We start from the raw sequence: 25,397 nt of genomic DNA on the forward strand, positions 1-25,397 counted from the left end.
TGAAGAGTGGGAGCTCAGAAGTGTTAAAATTCTAAGGGAAAGCTTTTTTCCTGATTGATTTATGATAAGATGATGGGGAATTACAGTGGAATATAATGAATATCTTCTTTCTATTTAATATAGTAGATATGAAAGTTTGCTTTTGAAGGTGGGGTTGCAACTCTGCAACTACTGTCCTTTAGGAGACAGCTATGGAATAATATCAGTGATTGAACACAGCAGGAGTTTACTTGTATGTATCTGTCACTATTTACTAGTAGTCAATTCAATACATAAACACAATATTATTTTTTGAGTGATCAGGTAGAGGACAGCTGTGAGTATCTAAAGCTTCTGATGGGTTGCAGAAATGTTGCTGTGGTGATGATAGTGAAGTCAGAATTTTTCCTGAAGTCAGAATTACTGAGTTAATGTAGGACTCAAAGCATCCCTAAAAATCAATAGAGGGCAGGCATATGTGTCTGAAAACCTGTTTGGAAAAAACTAAGAGGATACCAATTTTCCCATTCTTCATGACCCTACTTTCTTATGGCCTGTTTTTGATTGAGTCATATGATAAGCAGAAAGAGAAGAGATTGCTGCCGTTCCTTTTCATATTCCAGGTAAATACCAGTCATTTTAGAAGAACACCTTCTCCTTACTTCTCTGTTCTTCTCTACTATAATCACTTTGCCTGCAGTAACCCTCTTATGTGATCTAGATATTGAACCAAATGCACTTGAATCTTCAAGTTTATGCTGACATGTACCTGTGCTGTACTGTATTAAAAGCAAAAACATCAGAACTAACATGAAATCGTATCCAGTAATAATTATTCCTTTTTTTCTTCAACAGGAGTGACAGGACCTTCAGGTGTACCTGGACCACCTGGTAGTCCAGGGTTTGATGGTCAGCCTGGGCAAAAAGGAGAAATTGGTCCTTACGGTCCCCCAGGTAAGCCCAGGAGTTCTTCAAAGACTTGATTTCTTAATAGAAAAATAATATATGATATTAGATGTGAATATATCTAACTTCACTTCTTTAGTTATGTAGGAAGAGTGCTGCTGTCTGTAGAAATATAAGGAGACTCTCTGTATTGTAGGGCCCAGAGGATTCCCTGGTCCACCAGGCCCCGATGGCTTGCCTGGGGCTATGGGCCCGCCAGGTGCACCATCTGTTGCTCATGGCTTCCTTGTTACCAGACACAGTCAAACCACTGAAGAACCATCATGTCCATTTGGAACAAGGCTGATTTACCATGGCTACTCCTTGCTTTATGTGCAAGGCAATGAAAGAGCACATGGCCAAGATCTGGGTAAGTAGAGACCAAATTAGAATTCAATTAGAATTCATTACAAACCAAATGTTTCTTTCATTTGTAGAACTGTCTTGAACAAATCTGTGTAATTACTCTTGGCTAGATGGTGCTTTATTATGCCTTCTAGTTTGGTACAAGAAATGGTTTGGTGTATATTGGAAACAGTGTCAGTTTATTTAAGAAAGTCTTTATCAAAGTCTTTGACGTGGTCATCCTTGGTATCTTTTGAAGTCAAATTAGCGAGATATGGGCTGCCTAAGTACATAAGGTGAGTGGAAAATCGGTGGGTCCATCAGGTTCAGGTGAGCAGATGTACAAAGTCCGAGTGGTGGTTGTTAATTAGTGATGTCCCTCAGGAACTAGTACTGGGCCAATGTTTAATGAATTTGTTAATAACTTGGGTGGTGGGATAGAACACACTCTCAGCCTGTTTGTTGGTAATGCCAGATTGGGAAGAATGGTTGATCCCCCATTGGGCACAGATGCCTTTCAGAGAGATCTGGCCAAAGTAGAGAAAAGGGCTGAGAAGAACCTCAAGTTGTTCAATAAAGGCAAATGCAAAGCGGTGCACCTAGAATGAAATAATCTAGTACAACAGAACAGACTGGGGACTGGCTGCTACTTCCAGTAGTAGCAGTACAGATTTCTGAAGAGCCACTTTGCAGAAAAAGACCTGGAACCCTGGTGAGCAACACTGAACATGATTTAGCAGTGTGCCCTTGCCCTTTCCCCACTGCTCAACCTACTGGACTACACTGGCAAAAAATGCAGATGGAGAGAAGTGATTCTTTTCCTCTCTTTGGCTGTTGTGAGGCACAGCCAGCCCAGACTTGGGCATCGAAGAACAAGGAAGATATTGATATACCACAGTGAATACAACAGCTAGCTACTGAAATGGCTAGTTGGATCTGGTCAGTCTGATGGAACTGGGTTTGCTCAGCCTTAACAGGTGTTCGGGGGAAGGCCTTTATTGCAATTTACAATTGTCTACAATTGTAGAGGGGGCCCAGTGACAAAAGAAGCAATGGACACAAGTATGAGATACATTTCAGTGAAACATAAATAAAAGCTTTTTTGGCATGCTGATGGTCAGCCATTGGAACAGGACCTCAGAGAAGTTGTTGAATCTCTGTCTTTGGACATACTCAAAACTCAGCTGACTCTGGACCCAATGAACCTGATGTAGGTATGGCCAGTCTTCGCGAGCGAAGATTTGGGTAAGGTCATTACCCTTCGAGCCTGCGCAGTGGATTTTTTAGGTGAGACACAGAGTGCGCTGAACTGAGCCCACCCTTTAATCCTAAGGTTCATCTGCTGTGGCCAAGCAAGCTTGGACAGTGGCAGTGAGGTCCTCAGGATGTATGTTTGTTTAGAGTGACCTTCTCTTAGATGGATGGCCTTACAGGGCTGACGAGCTCCATCTGCCCGGGGGAGTTTCCCTGACCGGGAATCGAACCTGGGCCGCAGTGGTGAGAGTGCTGCATCCTAACCACTAGACCACCAGGGGTCCCCGAACCTGATGTAAATGGCAGGGGCTTAGGATAGGTCTATTCCAACCTAATGTGTTCCGTAATTCTACAGTCAAGACTGGACTACTCTTTGCCTTGCCCTATTCCTTCCTCATGGAGCTAAGAGAAGTCACTTCCTCTGAGAGAACTGGGCCCTCCAGAGCAAGTGTCCTCTGCTTTTTTTAGCTGCTCCTGGAAATAATTGTTTGGCAGTTGGCAATGGTTTGACAAAACTGTGTTAACAAGTAACCTTTCACTTAACATTGCAGGCACAGCAGGAAGCTGTCTTCGTAAATTCAGTACCATGCCTTTCTTATTCTGCAATATCAACAACGTTTGTAATTTTGCATCAAGAAATGACTATTCCTACTGGCTGTCCACTCCTGAACCCATGCCAATGAATATGGCTCCTATCACGGGTGATAATATCAGACCATTCATCAGCAGGTAAGATTTCAATTTACTGTATTTATAAAGTGAAGAGGCCTGTGAAAATAGCATAGGATACTTTATTTTTCTGGAAAAGGCTTTTAATCTGTATATTTTTATTTACTGCCTTTAAATTTAAAATTTGAGTTCCTTTGATGAAATGTTTCAAAGTGTGCATGTTTTCAGTTTAGACTTTGATCAAAAATAAATCCATTTCAGGGGAAACCTAAATAAATAGAGTAGTCAATTTTGAGTATAATTGATATGAAAAGATTTACTTAGAAATGTTGTCTTTCAAAAGCTATGATGTACTTTGAAGGAGGGACGGCCCTGGAATGTGGGCACGTGGCAGCGCGGCCCTGGCCGGCCCCAGGCGCAGGCACTTGGCACGGCCTGGCCCCGGGCACTGGGGCCCGGCCTTGGGCACGGAAAGGAGCGAGAGAGGGGGAGCTTTGCCGGCGCGGACTGTGCCCTCGTGGGAGATGAGAGGGGGAGCCCCGGAGCACACAGAGGAGACGGACAACTCTAAACCCGGGAAGATGGAGCTCAATGAGCCCTGTAAGGCCATCCATCTAAGAGAATGTCACTCTAATTAAACCTACGTCCTGAGGACCTCGCTGCCACCATCCAAGCTCACTCGGCCCTGGCAGATGAACTTTAGGATTAAAGGGTGGGTTCAGTTCCATGCATGCTGTGTCTCACCTAAAAAATCCATTGTACAGGCTCGAAGGCCTTACCCACATCTGCAAAGCCCTGTAGCGACATCTTCTACAAATGCAGTCACACAAAGATCAAAAGACAAAGGCATATACAACTGCCTCCAAAGGTGTACCTAAATTAACTCTAGCATGCTGGAACATCAGAACCATTCTCGATTCTGCAGATAGTGGACGTCCTGAGCATCGTTCTCCCCTAATTGCCCATGAACTGTCACATCTCAACATCAACATTGCTGCTTTCAGCGAAGTTCACCTTCATGAGGAAGGCAGCCTCAGAGAGCATGGTGCCGATTACACACTCTTTTGGTCAAGTAAGCCCAGAACCGAAAAGCATCTCTCAGGAGTCGGCTTCATGATCAAAAACTCTATTGTTCCTAAACTCGAAAATCTACCGACAGGTCATTCCGACTGCGTTATCTCCCTACGCCTTCCACTACACAACAAGCAACACGTTGTCCTCTTTAGTATATATGCCCCAACTCTCCAAGCTGACCCTGCTGAAAAGATAAATTTTACGCTCACCTGCGCCGCCTTACCCAGAAGGTTCCTGCAGATGATAAGATCATTATCCTTGGTGATTTCAACGCCAGAGTAAGAAAGAATTTTGAAGCCTGGAAAGGAATATTAGGCAAACATGGTGTTGTAAGCTGCAATGATAACGGTTGACTTCTGCTAGAATTCTGTGCGGAGCAACAGCTCACCATCACTAATACTATTTTCCAGCAGAAAAATAGTCTGAAGACAACATGGATGCATCCCAGATCTAAGCATTGGCACCTCATCGATTATGTCTTGGTGCGATGGAGAGATGTTCACGATGTCCACCACACCCACGTGATGCCCAGTACAGAGTGTCAAACAGACTATCGTCTGGTGCGCTGTAAACTTAACCTCAATCTTAAATTCAAACCTAAAGGGGGAAGTATCCCAAGGAGGAGACTCCAAGTTAACAATCTCCAATCAGCCACAGTGAGAGACAGATTCCAGGCCAATCTTCAAACCAGGCTTGATAACCATTCCACAGAATCTACAGATACCTCTCCTGTAACACTTTGGCACCATATTAAAAACAGCATCCTGCAGTCCTCTGAAGAAACCTTAGGGTTCTCCCTCAAGAAGAACAAGGACTGGTTCCATGAAAACAATCAAGAGATCCAGGAACTGTTGAGGAAGAAGAGAACTGCTCACCAAGCACACCTTGCACTGCCATCCTGTCACGTAAGAAAAACAGCCTTTTGCCTTACATGCAGCAAGCTCCAAGAGAAACTCCATGACATCCAGAACAAGTGACGGATCAGTCTAGCTGAAAAAACACAATTATGCGCAGACATGGGTGATCACAGAGGATTCTACGAAGCCTTGAAAACAGCATACAGGCCTACATGCCAAACCCAAAGTCCTCTACTCAGCGCTGATGGTCAAACGCTTCTAACAGATTAAAACCTCCCTTCTGAATCGATGGTCTGAACACTTTCAGACTCTTTTCAGTACCAACCGTGTAGTCCAAGACTCAGCTATTCAATCCATCACACAACAACCGGTGAAGAACGAATTAGATACTGACCCCACTTTAGGAGAAACCCTTAAGGCCATACAGCAGGTGAAAATTGGCAAGGCAGCTGGGGTTGATGGAATTCCACCCGAAGTCTGGAAACGTGGGGGCCTTGCACTCCATACCAAATTTCATGAGTTTGTGGTGCGCTGTTGGGAACTAGGCAAACTACCATCAGACCTTCGTGATGCAGTCATCATCACCCTATATAAGAAGAAAGAAATTAAATCAGACTGTTCAAATTACCGTGGTATTACTCTGCTCTCCATTGCTGGCAAAATCCTGACAAGAATACTCTTGAACAGACTAATACCCGCCATAGCAGAAGGTATTCTACCTGAAAGCCAGTGTGGTTTCAGAGCCAACAGGAGCACCACAGACATGGTATTTATTCTCAGACAACTGCAAGAGAAGTGTAGGGAATAGAACAAAGGTCTCTATGTAACCTTTGTCGGCCTCACCAAGGCTTTGGATACTATGAGCAGAAAAGGTCTGTGGCAGATTTTGGAACACTTAGGTTGTCCCCCTAAGTTCCTTAAAATGATCATCTCACTCCATGAGGATCAGCACGGCCAAGTCAGATATGGCAATGCACTTTCTGAGCCCTTTCTAATCACCAATGGTGTGAAACAAGGCTGCGTTCTCGCACCAACCCTATTCACAGTCTTTTTCAGCATGATGCTCCAAAGGGCCGCAGCAGACCTTGATGATCAGGACGGTATCTACATTCGATACCATACTGATGGAAGCCTTTTCAACCTAAGGTAACTGAAGGCCCACACTAAGACCTTAAACCATCTTGTCTGGGAGCTGCTTTATGCTGATGGCGCCGCCCTTGTTGCCCACACAGAAGCAGCTCTGCAGCGTTTAACATCCTGCTTTGCAGACGCTGCTGAGCTCTTTGGGCTGGAAGTCAGCTTAAAGAAGACAGAAGTTCTCTATCAACCAGCACCTCAGGAAGTCTTCCATCACCCCCATATCACCATTGGTGAATCAGACCTCAAGTCAGTCCAGCAGTTTAATTACCTAGGTAGCTTCATCTCCTCAGATGGTAAGATTGACAGAGAGATAGACAACAGGTTAGCAAAGGCATACAGTGCCTTCGGAAAGCTTCATAAAAGAGTTTGGCGAAATAAACACTTGAAGAAAAGTACCAAGACCAGTGTTTACAGAGCCATAGTGCTGTCTACTCTCTTACATGGATCTGAATCATGGGTCATCTACCGCCACCACCTGCGACTCCTGGAACGCTTCCATCAACGCTGCCTCCGTACAATCCTAAACATCCACTGGTCAGATTATGTGACCAATACATCTGTTCTAGAACAAGCAGCTATCACAAGTATTGAGGCCATGTTGATGAGAACACAGCTGCGTTGGGGAGGTCATGTCTCCAGGATGAAGGACCACCGCCTCCCTAAGATCTTGCTTTATGGTGAACTTGCCACTGGCTGCCGCAAGAGAGGAGCCCCAAAGAGAAGACACAAGGACTCCCTGAAACAACATCTCAGCCTTGGCCATATTGATCAACATAACTGGTCTACTCTGGCCTCCAATTGGGAGGTCTGGAGACACACTATTTATAACGCTGCTGATGTGTTTAAGAAAGCACACAGGATCACTCTCGAGGAGAAAAGACAACGCAGAAAGATTCGTGCCTTGCAGAATATTCCACCTAAGGAGTCTTTCTACTGTGCCTTTTGCAACCGGACGTGCCTATCTCGTATTGGCCTTTTTAGTCACCAGCGCGCTTGTAACAAATGTGGGTAGAGCCCTCCTCAAATCTTCGTTCGCGAAGCCTAGCCATGATGACTTTGAAGGAGAAAAATTTTTGCATTTATTCACAATTCTTGTCCAAAACACTTCTGTTTTTTTGACTAGCCATAGCTAGAAGCTTTTTAGGGCTCAGTTTCCTTTTGTTTGAAAATGGTAGCATTATTTATCATACAGTAGACTGCCAGGCTTCTTCCATTGTTTTGGACATTCTGGTTGAATACAGCCATTATTGTCTGAATTAGAGGAAACAATTGCAAAATCAGTCATCTATTTTTTAATAATTCCAGATTCTCAACTAGCATAAAGAGTGGCACTCATATCAGGCATGTCTGTTCTGCATCAATCCAACATGTTGAACTTTTGGTCCATTTTAAATTTTAAGGCTACTAGTAAAAACTCTCTTGGCCTAATATGTCCAATGCTGAAGGCAGAGTTGTGAGCAAAAGTGTAGTAAACTGTACCACAGTTGTTAGATGTGGATCTGACAATGGAATCTCCAACGTGCAGCTTAAGTGATAATCATTAGATATAGGCATTACTATAATTCCTATCATTGCTTCTAATCTGTAGCAGCTCTTGCTGATCCCTCTTCCAGTCATGTATAGTGAATGGGAGTGGAGATTCCTGGTAATGTTTTCTCAGGTCTGTATATACCATCCAAGAGAAAAGACAATCTAAATCCTCAGTGGGTTGTAGTCTTGATATCTTGGTATGTTCAAAAAAACTATATGGCTCTACTGCAAAACACTTGATAGTTATTTTGCATAGTGGAATTCATCTTGTGTCTGCAGTTGTACTCTGCACTCTTATTTTCAGTTTAGTGCAAAAGAATTTAGTGTGTCTTAAAAATGAGTGGCAGACTGAGGACAAGATTCTCAAGAGAGCCTACAGCTTTTGTTGGTACATTTTCAGTTGTTAATTGCATATGAATGGAAGGGGCTTGAATTTTAAAAAAATTTAAGTGACCAACTTCTTAAATTCATGTGCCTTTTAATGCCATGCCATATTACGCACCCAAAATAGCCTTTAACAATCACTTTTGAAACTCTTGCTCAAGGAGGTACCCACCAATGTTTTGTCTTATCTTATGCCTGTAGAGTAGCTTTTGCACCTTAAAAATGTGTATGTGTGTATATATGTGTGTGTATGTTTGTTTTTCTCCTTTTAGCTATAGCAGCGAGTGGGATATTGTAATACACCTTTTGAAAAAAAACAGCAAAGAACTTGAAAGACTCTTCTTTCAATTAATTTTATTAGTTGAGGCTTTTTAAGCAACAGTTTTCCCACTCCTGAATTTGAAAATGTGTAGAAGTGTCACTTGCTGCCTTGGGTCATGGGACTTCTTTTCATGTAAGGCCTTCTACTGAAATACCAGAAATCTCTTGAAGCAAAGCAGAGCTCCAAGAATAGAGGCAGCTTTACATTCCTTCTTTAAAGTTACTCTTTCATTGATGTGTTTCTTAAAATAACTGTCTTGCTTCTGCACTAAAGATGAAGGCAGTAGGTATGAAAGCAGTTATCATAAGGCAGAAATAGAAGGCTTTCATTCTGAATTCCTTTGCTTCTCTGAACTTTCCAGAACCCGACTTAATCCATTTTACACTTGATTTTATTGCTCTGATAACAGGAATTAGACTGTTTTGTTTTGAATGATTTTCATAGTTGCTAAGTACAATAGCCAGCTGAGGAGCTGTACAAGAAAAAAATGGATTATATCTACGAAATTCCTTGTTACTAGCCTGCATATTAAAATTTCTAGCCCAACTCATATTTTTTTATGATTCTCCTGTGAAGGCATGATTGATGACTGGATTATTCACTAACCTAGCAGTTCTGAGACACAGTGAATTTATCTAAAGTAAGAGAAATGGTGCTGCATGGCTTTCTGAAGAGCTGCTTTGAAGTTTGTTGTTCAAGTTACTTTGCTAGAAATCTCTTACTGAAGCTAAAGAGCACAAATGTAAATAAAAACTACTTCCAAGGAAAATGCATGGGGAAGAGTCTGCATTAGATTAGATTAGCAGTGGTTACCTTTGGAAGACATCTTCCAGAGAGACGGCTTTTTCTCTGGAAGTCACTCAGAGCTGTGTGTAGGATGATGAATTGCTGTTACTCATTTCTGATCACAGTAGACCACTTTTAAGTGATACTTGCTGAGTTACAATGTTTGGCTATTTGCCTCCCATGTTCATAACATTGACCACTCTTAGAAACTACAGTACAAATGGGACAAGGAAAGGACAAAGACATGTAAATATTTAGATAAGAGGTCTCTTGTTCTTTGCTCGTAGGAAGGCTAATAGGAATAAGACTTAATAGTTAAACTGTCCCTAAGTAAGGGAGAAATTAGAAATTAACAAAAAAAGAAAAAAAAAGAACCAGTTGGCTGTTTTTCTAAATGAAACCTTGTGATTTTCCTTTGGTTTTGATCATGGCAACATTTTCTATTTCAAGCTTGCTTAAAGAAAGTAACTTCTGAATAAAGAAGTATTAATCCTTAAGTGCATGCAGCTTATTCATATCTTGGTCTTTCTAGATGCTCTGTGTGTGAAGCTCCTGCCATGGTAATAGCCGTTCACAGTCAAACAATTCAAATACCACCGTGTCCTGAAGGCTGGAGTTCACTTTGGATTGGTTACTCCTTTGTCATGGTAAGTGCACTGGGGCATACTCTGAGCTGAGGAAAGCATTTTCCTCAGGCATTTGATCTACACTCCTGCTCTGGGAAAATTAATATCTGACTATATCACTTCAGGCCTTACGAGGGCATTAGACCTCCACCCTTTCTGGTGATTTTAAAAAGAATTGGACCATTTTCCCAGGCAAGGCCTAGGCAAGGTCTGAGAAACAGCGTGGATTCAGAGCTGTTAGCACTTTGCAGTGGGAGAGAGGCCACTGTGATGTGGGGTGGGAATTGGGTTAAGCTATTCAGATATAAGCTGTACCAGTCCTTATACCTTTTGGGCCAAGAGCTGGCTTGGATCCTACTGTCAGTTCTGAAGAATTTCTGTTCTTATGGCTGCCCTGCAGCTGATGTTGCTGATGTGTTGTGCTACTGTTGAGTGAGACAACCCAGTGCCATCTCTGGAGCCCTTCAGCTCCACCTTCTTACTTCTCCTTGAGCTGAGGAACAAAACAGCAGTTAGACACAAGAGAGGACAAGGAGAGAAGTATGAAGAAATATTTGTGCAAGAGAGTTCATAGATGTTGTGGCAGAAGAGGTGAAGGGTCCTTCTCTGATCAATGCCTTTGCATTTTTCTAGCACACCAGTGCTGGTGCAGAGGGCTCTGGCCAGGCCCTGGCGTCTCCTGGTTCCTGCCTAGAGGAGTTCCGAAGTGCTCCCTTCATTGAATGCCACGGCCGGGGCACCTGCAATTATTATGCAAATGCTTACAGCTTCTGGCTTGCCACTATAGAGAGGAATGAGATGTTCAAGTAAGTTCATGATTTATTTATCGATCTTTGAGACTCAGTCAAGCCTTGTCACTGAATAAAAGAAGTATTGTTTGAATGTAATACAGGTTCAAGTATTGGCTGTCCACTAGTCTGGTTAGTATATGTAGTTAATTATTTTCATAACAGTAAATAAAAATTAGTAGCTTTTGGGATAATGTATCATCAGTTAGTGTTCATAATGTGTCATTTGTACCCTGTATTTTGCTTTTCAGAATAATCTAACAATGTTTGCAATTCCACAATACTTGATTGTATTCACTAGGCAGTAACTAGGATAGGCTGACATATTGATTGAAATGAAACATTTTCCCATAGTGGATGTTAACATGTAATAGAACCACTTGAAATTAGTACAGGTATTGAACTGAGTGGAACAATTATTTACCTCTCTCTAATGTGAGAGGAAGTATGTTTGAATAAAATGCAGCCAGTGGTAGTAGGCTTTGTTCTGGTCTCCTGCACATATGCATTTTTTAACACAGTCTAATTTGCTCTATATGAATTTTATTAATATTTTAGCATAGCTTAATTGATCAGCAGACATTTCTCTGGAGTGCAGGCAAGCACTCTCTTCCACCACAGTCCTGACTGCTGCTCCTGGTACCCTTTATCTCTTTGTGTCTTCTAGATCTGTGAACACTGCTTAGCCTGTCTCTGTCAGAATGAAGCAGGTTGTTTAGCCAGTTTTCACTGTTTGTTTATCAGATAATTGCCAACTCAGTAGGTAGAAAAATTGAACACCGGGACTGATTATCAGTGGGATTGTGATAATCTCCTCAACCAGAAAAGCTACTGAAAACACCCATCACTGGAGTAAGTGCTGGCTCCCTAGGAAAGAGGAAAGCTGGTCAGAAGAAAATTTAGAGGAGTCAGCACTACAGTTGTTTGTATTCATTGAATGCTTCCCAGAGACCTCTAAACTTTTCTGGCTACAAACTATACCTTAGATTCTATAAAATAACCTCAGATCATGGAACCTGCTCTACTATCATAGTTCATAAATACTCCTGAATTTCCTGTAAACTCGTAATCATTTTTAATGAAAAGCATTAGATGTAAGCACACTTTTGTCTGAAATGTTTTATTTCCAGTTGCTGGGAAATATCTTATGATAGGTTGAAGACTAAAGGCTTTGGTTTCTCTTTCTATATGACATCAAATAATTTCCTTTGCTGGTTTTTCATCTTTCTATAAAGTCACAAGAGTTAGCAGAAACTCATGAACAGTCAAATGTCTTCAGCTTCTTTGCCCAGTTTTCTTTTACTACACAAATTCTACCATGTTTTCAAACTGCTGCTTTAACAGATAGTGTTTTCTGGTTAAGAAAATGTTCTGCCTCGTGACAGAACTGAATTCTAAAGTAACTGAGTGATATTTAAAACTAATCTTATGATAGTTTGTGACCAAACTTGGAAGTGATTACACATTGGAGAACTTAAGAACACCTTCTTGACTCAGCACATCTTGAAGAGACACTTGGCTGCATTCAAAGTTTGTGTTGTCATTTATACAGTTGAAAACTGTCTCTTTGTATCAACAATTGTTAATGGGTGTTTTAATTTGTTTCTTTTTAATAGGAAACCGACTCCCTCAACTTTGAAAGCAGGAGATCTACGCTCAAATGTTAGCCGTTGTCAAGTCTGTATGAGAAAAACATAATGACTTTTGAATTTCAACTAATTTCACACAATATGGTGCTATTCGTTTAACAGCAATGAAGCCTAGACATATATCATATGTACCTCATTGTTGTCCAATATGAAAACAGTAAAGTGCCTTTTAGGAACTTGCATAACTAACACACACTGCTTTACTGGCCCTGTCCTTGCTAAAGAAGAAAAGAGACAACAAAGATAAGCTTCAAATGTTGACATGCCAAATGGCACTTTTGATCAAAGTATATGTATTTTTTATATAAATGCAATGCACTGATAGAATAAAAAGTCAGCGTTTATCCAGAAAAAAATGCAAAGGTGCTAGGAGGTATGCAGTTCTGCCTTATACTGTTTGACCCCCCTTTCTCATTCTTGTATTATATATTTAGATTCATTTTTCTTCCCCAGATAAGTTTGTTGTTACCGTTATTTAGGTGTCTTAAAATTCCAAACTCTCGGGTATGTACTTATTGTTCCTGTACAAAGCAATACTAATGTAAAAAAGAGGTTTGGGATTACAGACTGTGGTTAAGTAACATGTAACCATCTTTTCACAACATAGAGTGCCATCCTGCAAACTTTGCTTCTGTTTGTAGTCTTTAGTGCTGTCAGTTTTAATGGGACTACATCTGGAAGAGATTGCCAAATTGGCTTCCCAGATAGGCAAGTGTTTCTGCTATGTTGGTACTATGCAGCTTCTTTATGCAGTAGAACAAACTTTCCTGTGGAATAAAGAATGATACAGCAATGGTCAAGAAAAAATTATATATAAATGTTTTAGTAATTTATATAGATACGAACCATTAGGCAAATCAAGCTCTGAGTTTATAATTTCAAAAAAAAAGCTTACAAATTTTTCTTCTTTTTAGTATCATGAATTAGGTGTTAAATGCCAAAATATGATGTGAAATGTTCATTTTACATAGGCCATTTCAATGCTGAAGTTGCAGAGACTGAACCCAGGTTAATAGCTATTTGTGTTTATTATAGTAAATCCTGCTTTGAGCTTATAGTCTTTATTCTGTATTTAATATTTTTCAGGGTTTTAAACACTACTCACACACTGAATGACTTGATTTTGAAAAGTATAAGGCCTTAATTTTGTTAATACTGTGCCAAAAAAATTCTTCAAAGTGGCCTCAGAAATATTTCTAAAGAATTTCTATGCAAAGATACCATTGTTTGAGCACGTTTGTGTCCAAAGATGTTTTATAGACTATTACCATGCGAATACCAAAAGATTTTTACAAATGCCAAGGCCTTTGTGTAATTTCTTACATGTGTATTTCTTAAGAAAACGAGTTTGTAATAAAACTATTTGTGTAAAAAAAAACAGAAGAAAAGAAGATGTTTTTACTAATTTGTTATCATTAATTTACAACAATGAATTAATTTTTAATAAGCCACAAATAAATGCACAAGCTTGATGCAATCCTAGATGATTTTTGTTTTGCACATCTTTCAGATGTACAAAGCATCTTCTAAAGGGGAAAACAGGACACTGTACTGACATCTCTATTGTTACCTTGTAAGAACTTATACTGTTGGATGAACCATGAGTTATGCATCTATTACTGAAATATGTTTGATGTGAAGATGTTACAAAAATCTGCTAACTTCATCTTAGCTGATGGGTGTTAATCAAGTTATACACGTTTTTCACTCTTCCCTTGAATTTTTCACGCACAAATCAGAAATTATTTATACAGGATAAAAATTAAAATATCTCATATAATTTTTCTTGTAAGTGGGCAATGTAAATCTTGGCTCTGGTTGAAGAGGAAGTGGGCCATGCTGTCATCTTCCTTGGCAAAACAATACAATTTGTTAATATTTTCCAAAATATGTTATGTGTTGTTTTCCAAAATTTGCAAAGAGACTGCAGCTGCTGCTGCTGTTCTGAACTCGCTTTCACTTAAAATCCTTAAGGACATTCTCTGACCAAATGGCTGAAGGCCTTTGTATAGAAATTGGCCATTTCCCTTTAGCAATAATTCTTAACTCTCGTGGAAGTTTTAGCAGTTGATCATTTTATTTATGAATGACCATTCCTTATAAAAGTCCCTTACCAGCCTATAAAATACAAGAATCTGATTATGTCTAATCATCCAAAGTGCCACTTAATATTCAGAAGAAGAGAAGACTGTAAGGTGATTCCTTGTGACATCTAGGAAAAATTAAGCAGACATTCTGTCTTTGCTAACTCAGAGGATCCAAACTGCTACTCCGACTTTGTCATCACACTCTAGAGCTTATCTCTTGGTCAGCTGGGGATTTAATTTGCTATGGTCAAATTGTCTCAGAACTGCCAGGCAGCTGAGTTTATGAAGTCCTTCATGCATGTTTAAATAAGATCTGTGCATAAGAATACAATTCGTGTTGCTAATGAAGGGACTACTGTACTGTAACTGGGTGTGTACGAATCTTTGTCTTCTCAACTGGGAAAATTTGGAAACCAGGTCCTTTCAAAATTTTCAAAAACTGGTTGAACTGTAGTTTGATGTCTTGCTTATGCAGTAGTAATTAGTTATTCCATAACTTCCAGCTCATAAAATGACCTAAACCATTGTCATGATAAAGATGCTATTTCTACCGATCAGATCTTCTGAAAAAGTGTGACTGCTAAATTTTGATGCCCTGGATGAGGAAGAGCCCATGTACTACAGCAGAAGAGAAGTGTGAAATACTTCCTTTCTTTCAAAAATCTCTGAGTATTCCCGTATTCAGTCATCTATGACCAGCGTTGTGGCTACAATACAGTTCATTGTGTGAACAGGCAACTGAAAACACATTAAATCGTCTTGCATAAGCTTCAATTTCAGGAGGAAGCTTTCCTAAAGAAGTACAGCTTACTTAGTTTTTGAGTGCAGTACTTGAAGAGTCACTGTCATGACCCAAATAAATAAATTTCTGAAACAGCAGGTGGTGCCCTCACTCTTTGTAGTAACATTGGGACTGACAATTTTACACTAACAAAACCACCTTGGTCTCTAATCCACTAACAATTGGCTATATGATTATTTTCCCAAGTCTCCGTCTCTATTCTGACATGTTCTTGTCACCACCAATTTTCCTTTTGAAATAGAGATGAAGAAGTTTTCAGTTAAAAAAATAATTCAATACATACTGTAAAATAAAAACGGAATATAATGAAATTATCCAGTATATATTTTGAAACAAATTATCTCTTAGCCTGTGTGTCTTTTCTGATACATGTACATCCAATTTATAATTACATGTTTTTTCTATTTCATAGTGATAACTTCCTTGATGAAATACACTTTTTTCTATGAAACAGGACTCCTGAAAACAATATCCCCATGCTAGGCTCCCAGAAAAGTGATTGTATTAAAGCCATATCTTTTCATGACTGAAATTGTAAAGCTACATGACTTTGAGAATTCCTTTCCTACCCTTCATGTTTTACAAATCTTGAATAATCTGCACTAACTACACAAGGTGGAACATAAACATGTAAAACACAGGGCTGGAGGAAAGTCCTTCCAAAAAAATGCAAAGAGGGGTGTGTGTGGGGTTTGACTATTTCTTGCTGGCAAACAATAAGCTTGAGGTGTTAATACCTGTGGGAGGATAAATCACTACTACTTCTCATGAACTCAGGAATGCATCCTATTGTAAAGATATTTCACCCAGCCAGGCTTACTGACACCACATTCTCTCTTCAGCTCCCACTATAAGAGGATGATACTCTGAGCTGATATTCTTACTTACATTTTGATGTTGATTTGTGAAGATGCATTCCTTTCCAGCTTTTTATTGTCTTCAAACCAAAGAGAACAGAGTGTAAACATTCAAAAGATTTAAAAATCTCTGAATCTTTTACATATGTTAGAGATCTGCCTTTATTTTCCTCTGGCTACATGCAGTCAGCTCTATTTATTATAATTGGTGTGCAGAGGACAGAAGACTTGACAGAGTGAAAGTTATAGATGGAACATGATCATTTGATGCTCTGTCAACTCCTGTCTTGCCTAAGAAAACATGTTAGATTCATGCAGAACTGTGGCAGGCTTCATTTGTCTACTCAACTTCCTGAAGTATGATTTATAGTATAGTAAACAAGCATGTAAAATGGCCTGGGCAGGGGAGAAAGTCCTTGTAAAAGAGTTTAAAGAGCATTGATCAGGCCTTTTTGTTCTTCCTAGTGCACACCTTTTAGACCAGTGTAACTCATGGTGTGTTTTCTCTAGAACATGCCTCTCAGTCTTGCACCACAGTGCTTATTTCTCGCCATCAGTTCCTGGAAGAGGTTCAAAGTGGAGAGTGCTAGAACATGCCTGTTGTTATCTTCTGCCAAAGCTTTTGTTATCTTTGTGGGCATAGTAGCTGGCAGTGGAAGATGTTCTCCTCTTCCTATTTCCTCTAAATAAGTATAGCAGCATTTTTTCCAGCCTAATTTTGGACATGAACTTGTTTGTGAGATGTGATCAAAGTGGCAGCAAAATCATAGGGACTAGAAATGCAGTCACATGAATTCCATGTCAAGAATTGTTTGTGTACCACTTTCAAAAATGTATCTGGGAATCCCCACATGAGCTGTGATGCTCAAACACTGATTCCCAGTGCAGTCTCAGTGTGCATTTTTTCACAGTTCTGTTGAAGTCCACCACCTATTTCCCCAGCATAGATGTGTTGCTGTGTCTGTGGGAACTCTGACCAGTAAGAAGGTGAGTACCAGACAGAAGTGAATGAAGACTTTTGGTAGCTCAACAGTCACATCTACAAACAAAATTACTGTTTGCTCTCATTTCCACATAGACTGACTACAATTTTTTCACAGATTTTTTGACCACCCTTGATCAATTGGGAACTGTCAGCTGTTTCTGTTCAAAGCCTATCCAGGCCTTTTAACATTGTCCCTGAACTGAAGAAAGGACCTAGCCCAGGGCAATGACAGACACACCCTGTCTTATTCTCAGCCTTCCCATTCCCAATAAAAGAACACATAGAAAAGAAAAGAAGTGCTAGTGTTCCCCCCAAAAATTTACCTCTGTTCAAAGGCAAATTTTACTTCAGGGGAAGATGACCTCTTTAGAACGGGAAGAAAAAATTGGAAATGGAAATTTGAGAAAATATTCTCTAGATTATATATTCACATTATAAGAACAGTTAGAGTAAGAAGGGCAATATATACTATATATTTTTTCTATATATCTTTGTATTAAAAAATGCTGTAATCACCTATAGTTATGTGGAAATTTGAGGGATTTCCTATGGAGATGGGGATTTCTTAACAAGAAAGCTACAGAAGTTGTGAAGGCTGAATTGAAAAAAACACAGAAATTTCACTGAGTAGAGTCTCCTGAACACAACCTTGCACATTTGAAATAACAATTGTATTCAGATTACAAAGATTACTGTGATTGCTAGTGGTGCAAACCAGAAGCACTTTTCTTAAAGGGAGGCACTGTACCCTGGGAATCATGGGTACAAACAACAGGGAGATGAGTTAGGATTCTGTTCAGATGAGGTGCTTTGGAGCTCCTGCAAGGTGGCAGTAAGAGCCACTCTCTTTTTCAGAGAACTGACCTAAAAAATTGAGTAGATCCTACTAGTCAAAGGGAAAAGTTGTCTTGAGAGGAAAATTGTGAAGAGGATCTGAAAGCAATGGCCAAATGCGTGAACCACCAGTGAAAAATACGAACTCTTCCATGTAGCTTTAGTACCAAACCAATTTTTTTGTGTTTTCCGTTGTGATCTGTTGTAATCAGAGAAATCTAGCCAACACAGGTATATAAATAACTATTTGCAAGAAGTAATTTTCTTTCTAGAAACACAGCGTACAGTGGAAATTTTTAAACTATTTCTTCCCTTTTTCAGGCAAATTGCACAGAATCAGAGAGAGAGATTGAGAGAGAGAGAATTTATAGTTGTTTGTTTGCTCTTGCAAAGTACTGAACATGACCCCTCAGGAATGTGTAGGAGAGGAAATGAAAAGCAGACGTGGGAAGCTGAAAAAGCAGCACTTCTCCTCTATCATTAAGTATATAATAAGGTAGATTACATCAGTTGTTGGCCTAGCCTCCCTGGTGAACAGGTGTCATAGATACAGCACTGTCTAATCAAATATTAACTCATCATGTGGCAGCAAGTACTAGGAGAGGGAATGTGTAAGATCATCTACCTCCTTTCACATGCAGCCAGCTCTTCCATGAGGCACCAAGGTTCAGCAAAGGACATTCTTGTCATTCCTATGGGTTCTTTTGAATCTAATTTTACACAGTAGCATAGACTTCTGACAACCAATTTTTTCCTGCTTCCTTAACAAAAATAAGTTAGATATTACCATATGAACAACCACAAGCTCAGATAAAGGTTATGTTTATGTACATTGTTGTGCAGTAAACCCATAGGAGCTGTCTTCAACCTTTACTTAGGATAAACCAATATACAAGATTTTTGCTTCATATATTTCTAAGTTGCTTACAATTGCAAATAAATGCCATTGCTCTCATTTTACAAGCAGAAAAAGTGAAAGTAAGGTGGCTTGCAGTCAATTATAAAGGAAGTCAGCCCTAGACCGGTGCCTGATGAGAGTCACTTTCTGTCTTTTCAGTCACTTTGTTGAAGGAGGAAAAAATCACTAATATGGTATTCAAAGTAGAGCTTCCTAAGCCAACTAATGATAGGTAAAATGAAGCAAGATTTTTTTTTCAGGAAATATAGCATGTCACTTACTCTCTTTTTCTTTGGGCTCCAGGAAGAGTCACTACAAAAGGAGAAATGATGATTAGGAGAGGTTATTCTCCATAACCTCCATATGTCCTGCCATATGGACTTTTACAAGTGTCCGCTTTGATCCATTCTAGCTGTGCTTTTTTCCAAGATGAGAAGCCTAAAACTCCTTTACACAGTTTCAAGGAGGGGATTAAAAGCTCTTACTGTTTAATAGAGAAAGATCTTAGTAAATTGGATGTAAACTGACCTTTAAAATAATCGACCATGAGAGTTCTTTATAACCATCAGAAAAGGGAGATTTGGAGCTGTATTTTCAATAAAAATATAGATGTTAAGTGTTAAGGCCTGACAAATATGCATAGCTATTTGATGGGATTGGCTGGTCTGGCAGGACTGAAGTACTAGAATGGTTTCCATCCCGAATTGTTTTATCACTTACTGAAAAGAAATGCACAGCTCTTGGCCATATCTGTAGTTTCCTGTTATTAGATAGTACCCTTCCATGTTCAAGTGGGATTCTTACTATGGATTATATATCCACATATATATATTAAAGTAATAGATATAATGCCTACGCCTAAAATCAACAATTATTTTATATATATTTTGCATCTAAGAACTATTATTCCATCATCGGTACTACCAGTTGCAAACATTTTTAAAATTCACCTGGCAGAAGGGTGAACCTAATCTGTGATAACTAAGAAGTCTTCCTGGGTAGTTTTTAATTCCTCAATGAAGGTGGGAGATGTGCCAAGGGCTGGAGAGTTCTGGGTGCAAATTTGAGCTCTGACTCAGCTCCACCTTGAAAGGAGGTACAGGTGCAGACTGTTCCCTCTCCGCCCCACTTACTTTTGGGAAGAAGCCCAGCACAGGGGAAAAAAAAAGTACGAACAAGCTGGTTGTGACCTCCAGCCCATTCATGTTGTGGGCAGTCAGTGAGTTAAGACTGACGATATGTTGTGTGGTAAATTTGCTCTGGGGCTGGGATATGACCAAGGTCCTTGACTGAAAAATACAACTCCTGCCCCACCCTACAAATACAGCTGGCGTCATCCCACTCTGCTTCTGCTCATTAACATTAGTCCATAGGAGCAGAGCCGGTGAGGCTTGAGCACCTCAAAATATGTGATGTTTTTTAAAAGAAGGGTTCAAAACAAGCACTGCTGAGCCACCTGTTGATGATAAAGCCTTGTCAATTTATTTGAGATTAATTGAGGATGTCTCTGTGGGTTCTGTGTTGTATTACCTTCAACAGCTTTCAGATACCTTGATGTGACAGAGGCAGTGAAAGGAGGCAATCTTTTTGAACTCTCACTTCTGGAAAGGAGACCAATAAGAGCTTGTCATACGTTTCTATTAACACTAAATATTTTAGCAAGCGCTTGCCATTTTAAGTGTTGTGGGGAAAACAAAGCAGTCATCTGCCTCCTCTAGCAATTTTCATAGCTCATGAGACTAATACTTCCTGTCAGGTAACTGGAGCGATTTTTCATTCTGTACAGTTGACAGCCTTTTTGCATTTGGTATTGAAATCATAGGCTTCAGCCTTATGCCACAAAGAACATCCTACATATTTTGATCACTTCCTAGAATCACTCACCTTTTGAAAGAGGCACAGCACTGTGCTGCAAAGCACAGAAAGGTCAGCAGTGAGACTACAGGATTCATAACCTCTGGAGGATTTGCTGGCAGAAGTGAAAGGCATTGATAACAGGCTCTGATGTGATCTTGGTGAACTTGTGGTCCTTATTTTTATATCATCCTCAGCATATGCTGTGAGTTGATCTAGATTTTAATTCTTTTAAATAGCCATATTATTGGTGGATCCTGGAGGGCTTGTTACAGGAGAAAAGAAACACAGAATAGGAATATTCTCTTGTTTTTGTAAGAAGTAAAGACTCATTACTGACAGAGAGATTCTACTGCAATAAATTTGTACTGATGGGACAGGTTTAAGCACTTAATCCTTTTTCTGCTCCTGTTATAACAATTCCTAGAATATGGCAATGCTAACAGGATGTTTTTCATAGAGATTAAAAAGGATTATTCATTTTAGTGACTCATCTCTAGCCAGTCCATTGTTGAAAGCTGTGGTTGATTGTATAAACACTGATGAAAGGAAAGCAAACTGAAGAGACCTGTTCCTTTTCAGCTACCATCTATTCTGACCTTTGCTGTCTGTTACCAGCATAATGGTTAAAAACCCCAATAAAAGTCTAGTTCTCTTCAGTGTGTCCCATGTGTTAGTGGAAGCATCTGTCTCTCCCTGTGCTTTACCTCTACAGACTGTTCAGAGACAAACACCACCACACTATGTAGTATCTACTCTGTTTTGTTTCAAGGTGGTATAACCTCTTTGTGTCGGTATTAGGGACACATGTTCGTTTGGTCCTGCTTAGAAATTAATTCTGGGAAAAACAGGCCCGAGAAAATTTTGTGCAACAAAATAAGTTCTCTTTTGACAAGGTAAAAGGTACAGCTGGGTGGAAGCACAAGAGCAAGTAAAATGCTCCACAAAAAAGATGCAAAAATATCCTGATTTCTTATAGACAGGCAGAAATGGTGCTGCTGAGTCAGGCTCTCTACTCTTGTCTTTCTCTGCTGCTTATAAACAACGTCTGTCCCTTTTGTAAGAGCAAACTATAAAATTCTAGTTGAATTAATTTAAGTCCTCTTAGTCTGCTAGAAAAAGGTTTAAATAGTGAGAACAAACAACAAAAGCCTTTTCTTCAGAAAATACAGCCTAGCTTGGAATGTTTCTTTTAATATTAACTTTCCTGATGCAATTGAGGAGCTTCTTACCTTTTGCTTATCTCCTTTTGCTTATCTGTTCTCTGCAAAAAGCCTGCCTTTGAAATTTTTTCATATGTAGGGAAGTTGATTTGCTTTCTTAAGAACTACTTTTAATCTTTCAATTTTTTAGGTCTTCTTCTGGTTTATTACCTACTACTTTATGGTCAAGAACTGCCAGAAGTCTTTTGAAGTATAACAAATGCATGCATTGAAGATAATTTTTTGGGTTATGTTCTCTAAATAACTAATTTTACCCAGTAACAAAAGTAATTTTCTTACATTGTAAACAAAATGGACTTCAATTAAACATCATATAGCAAAAATTGCTTGGATGAATGATTTTCTTGTGAAGCAGGAAATATACGTTCTCTTGCCATCATTGACATGGCACATATTGCCCTCTGGGTGTCCCGAGAAAGCAGGTGGCTTGCTTCCTTATGTGCTGCTTTCGTCTTTTCTCAGTGGACACATCAAAGTGCACTACAAATACAAAAATATCATCAGAACAGGCTTTCAACCTTACCTAGTGCCATTTGCTCCAGGCTTTTGTAATGTAATTGATCATCCCTGTTTCCTGAAGGTGGAGCTGAGGCAAAGTGGCCCTCAGGCCATGGGCTGGGCATAGAGCTGGAGTCCAACTTCTTCATGCACTCAGTGAGTACTCTGAGACCATGTCCACATGTGCTGCTGTCTTTGTGTCCACAGTTACTGCCAATTACTGCCAGTACTTTACATCTGTATAAAAATACTCATTCTGAAAGGTTCACAGCATCACAGAATGGTTGGAGTTGGAAGGGACCTCTGGAGATCATCCAGTCCAACCCCATGCTAAAGCAGGCTCACCTAGAGCAAGTTGTCCAGGATCATGTCCAGGTGGGTTTTGGATATCTCCAGAGAGGAAGACTCCCTAAACTCTCTGAGCAGCCTGTTGAAGCATCTTAAGAGACCATATGATAATACTACATTTATATTTCATGCTGCTGTGCTAACCCAAAATCAATGACAGCTAACATTACAGGCACTTTTTTGCTCCACTTTCTTCCTTTGTGCGTAGGTAGCTGCACACCGGTGAAGTGCCTGATCTGATACTTTATTAGATATGTGTCTATGTGTAGGTCACTAATAGTACATTAGGAATGCAGTGACATTTTTCATTCAAACAGTCACATCGACCAAGCTTCTGCTTGGTTAATTATTTTACAAGTGACTTCACTCTGTTATGTCTGAACTTGGCATATTGCCAAAGAAGGGTGATTTATTTTTTTTTTTTTTTTTTTTTTTAAGTCAAAATTTTCTTTCCACATTAGTACCCTCTGATATGGTATCATAGTCCTTAGATAGTTTCAGAGGAATGTGAAGACACATTCAGTAAGAAAAAAAAAAAAGAGGTTAAATTGCAAACTGGTCACTGTCCTGTGTTTTCTTTATTTGCGGCAGATCACTGAACTGCTACACTGTTCAGTCTTTCAGGAACTGGAAGTCAAGAACCTATTTCACTGCCCTCAGGAATTCAAGGGGTTTTGTATTATAGTGAAGTAAGGAGGAGTTGTTTCAGTTGGTGCAGTTGCCAGGAAGCTCACAATATAGGTTAGATTTTTGTCTGAATCTGGTTTCTTCCTACCACAGACTGAAGCAAGAACAGTAAACTGTACTAAGAATCAGTATAATTTAGTAATGTATGACAGAGAGAACAAACAGGATTTTTCTAGAACTTAGGAACAAATTGTCCATAGACTACTGCTGGTGGCTTAATCTCCATTTCTTTCTGTGAACAATAGGACATATGATCAGCTGGGGTTTACTAGATACTTCCAAAGCATTGTTATTTCCAGTTAGAAATGCTATCTGCTGTGAAGTCAGATCCCCACAGTGGAAGGAGGCTGCTGAATCTTTGCATTCTGCCAGAGTACAGGCACTATGCTGATCAGATGTAGCCCAACTGGAGCCACAGCTATGACATGACACTGAGCAGAGATGTGGCAGCCTGGAAACTCTGTCCCTGGTCATTATGTTCATTGCTGCTATAAAAAGACTTCAGTCAATTATGAATTTTTTCAGAACACTCTAATACGGATGGAAGGAGAAGGTCACTTGGAAAATAGCTCTTATTTATTTGTCTGTCAATGCTCATAAGAAATTATATACGTACACCAGATGCTAGACTTGCTGTGCCCTTTGTTCATAACACTGACGATTAAAACAAAAAGAAGAATGTTCAAGTGCTATAGTTTTAATAATCCCAGAGATTAGCAACTAATCCCAAACCATAATGAATTTTCCATCATCATGACTTGTAGGTCACTCTCACTGTAAATCTAGTCCAAAGAAGTCCATTACCCAAAGGAATGCTCATGGAGTGCAGAAAAAGAGAACAGAAGCCAGAGTCAGTGATGGAAAAAGTAAAAATAATAAAACATTGCCTGGAAGGTATTATATTAACAACCAGCAGATAGCAAAGCACTCAACTCAACTGCTACTCATATACTCCACAGGGAAAATATCTTTAAGGAGATAAAACCCCATCATCTTTTCCATTTACATCACTTTCTGTTCCATTCCATCTTGATAATACAAAGTCTTTGTGCCACATGGCTACTGGAGTCCTTGCTTTTATCATGAATGTTCTTAGAGTGACTGCTAATCATGTTGGGTGAAGAGACTTGGACTTGTGCTCAGGTAACTGAATTCTGGACAAAATGTTTCCTCATCTGTGATGCTCTACAGAGAAATAGGTGTGCGAGGAGAGACACATCTTGGACAAAATGGGAAAAAACTACTCTGGTTACAGCATGCCTTTGCTGAGTATGCCATATGCATACTGACAGTATGGCATGAAGTTCCAAAAAGTCGGTCCTAAATTGCTCTTTGTGACTCACAGATACATGAGGCTATGGCCCATGGAAATATGAATTTCTAGAGCAGCTGAAGTATCTTTAAGACCAAAACTTTGAACCAGAGCCTTGTGTTCAGAAGTCAGGTTATCTGGGAAGGAAGGGAAGTAGTTGGGATTACCTTAAACTATGTTGTAACTAAACATTGACATGAAACTATGACCTGAGTGAATTTCTGAAATTATATCAAAAACATATCTAACGGATCTGAGTGTGAACTCTCCACTGGATTTCCCGGAGAGGAATTCGGTCACGCGGTCCCCCTTTTGCAGGAGGAGAGACTGACCAAGCTTCCACTCGGTGTTCCATGGCGAAAAGACCTTTATTCCAAAACTCCCATGGTTTATATGAGCTTGGGGGGAGGGCAAGAAGAAGGGCCATGATTGGGTCAAGGTACAGGGGGGAGGGAGTGGGTTGAGAGTTCCACTGACCAATGGGAGATACAGGAGGACCGCATTCCAGCAACAGAAACAGGGACTGGGGAGAAGTGGGTGAGACAGCCTCTCCTGCTTGTGCAGGGGAGGAGTTCGCGATCGGGGAGGGGAGACAACTTGGTTCTGAGTAGGGGAGCCGCGTGGGTCAGGAAAAATGTGCAGCTCAGGGGGGGAACCCGTACAA

The 25,397-nt window shown here is 39.9% G+C and overlaps 1 protein-coding gene across 1 annotated transcript in view; it reads left to right on the top strand.

Annotated features, from left to right (window-relative positions):
- COL4A1 (collagen type IV alpha 1 chain) overlaps nucleotides 1-15,314 on the top strand; it is a 127,171-nt gene extending 111,857 nt beyond the window's left edge. The window contains exons 47-52 of the mRNA XM_064646527.1: nucleotides 835-933; nucleotides 1,082-1,294; nucleotides 3,075-3,252; nucleotides 9,818-9,932; nucleotides 10,545-10,717; nucleotides 12,316-15,314. Of these exons, the coding sequence (XP_064502597.1) occupies nucleotides 835-933; nucleotides 1,082-1,294; nucleotides 3,075-3,252; nucleotides 9,818-9,932; nucleotides 10,545-10,717; nucleotides 12,316-12,397 (860 nt within the window). The 3' untranslated portion in view covers nucleotides 12,398-15,314. The remainder of the gene's footprint in view (nucleotides 1-834; nucleotides 934-1,081; nucleotides 1,295-3,074; nucleotides 3,253-9,817; nucleotides 9,933-10,544; nucleotides 10,718-12,315) is intronic.
- The last annotated feature ends 10,083 nt before the right edge of the window (nucleotides 15,315-25,397 follow it).

This window comes from Pseudopipra pipra, chromosome 2, assembly GCF_036250125.1.
Source record: "Pseudopipra pipra isolate bDixPip1 chromosome 2, bDixPip1.hap1, whole genome shotgun sequence".
NCBI classification, from domain to species: Eukaryota; Metazoa; Chordata; class Aves; order Passeriformes; family Pipridae; genus Pseudopipra; species Pseudopipra pipra.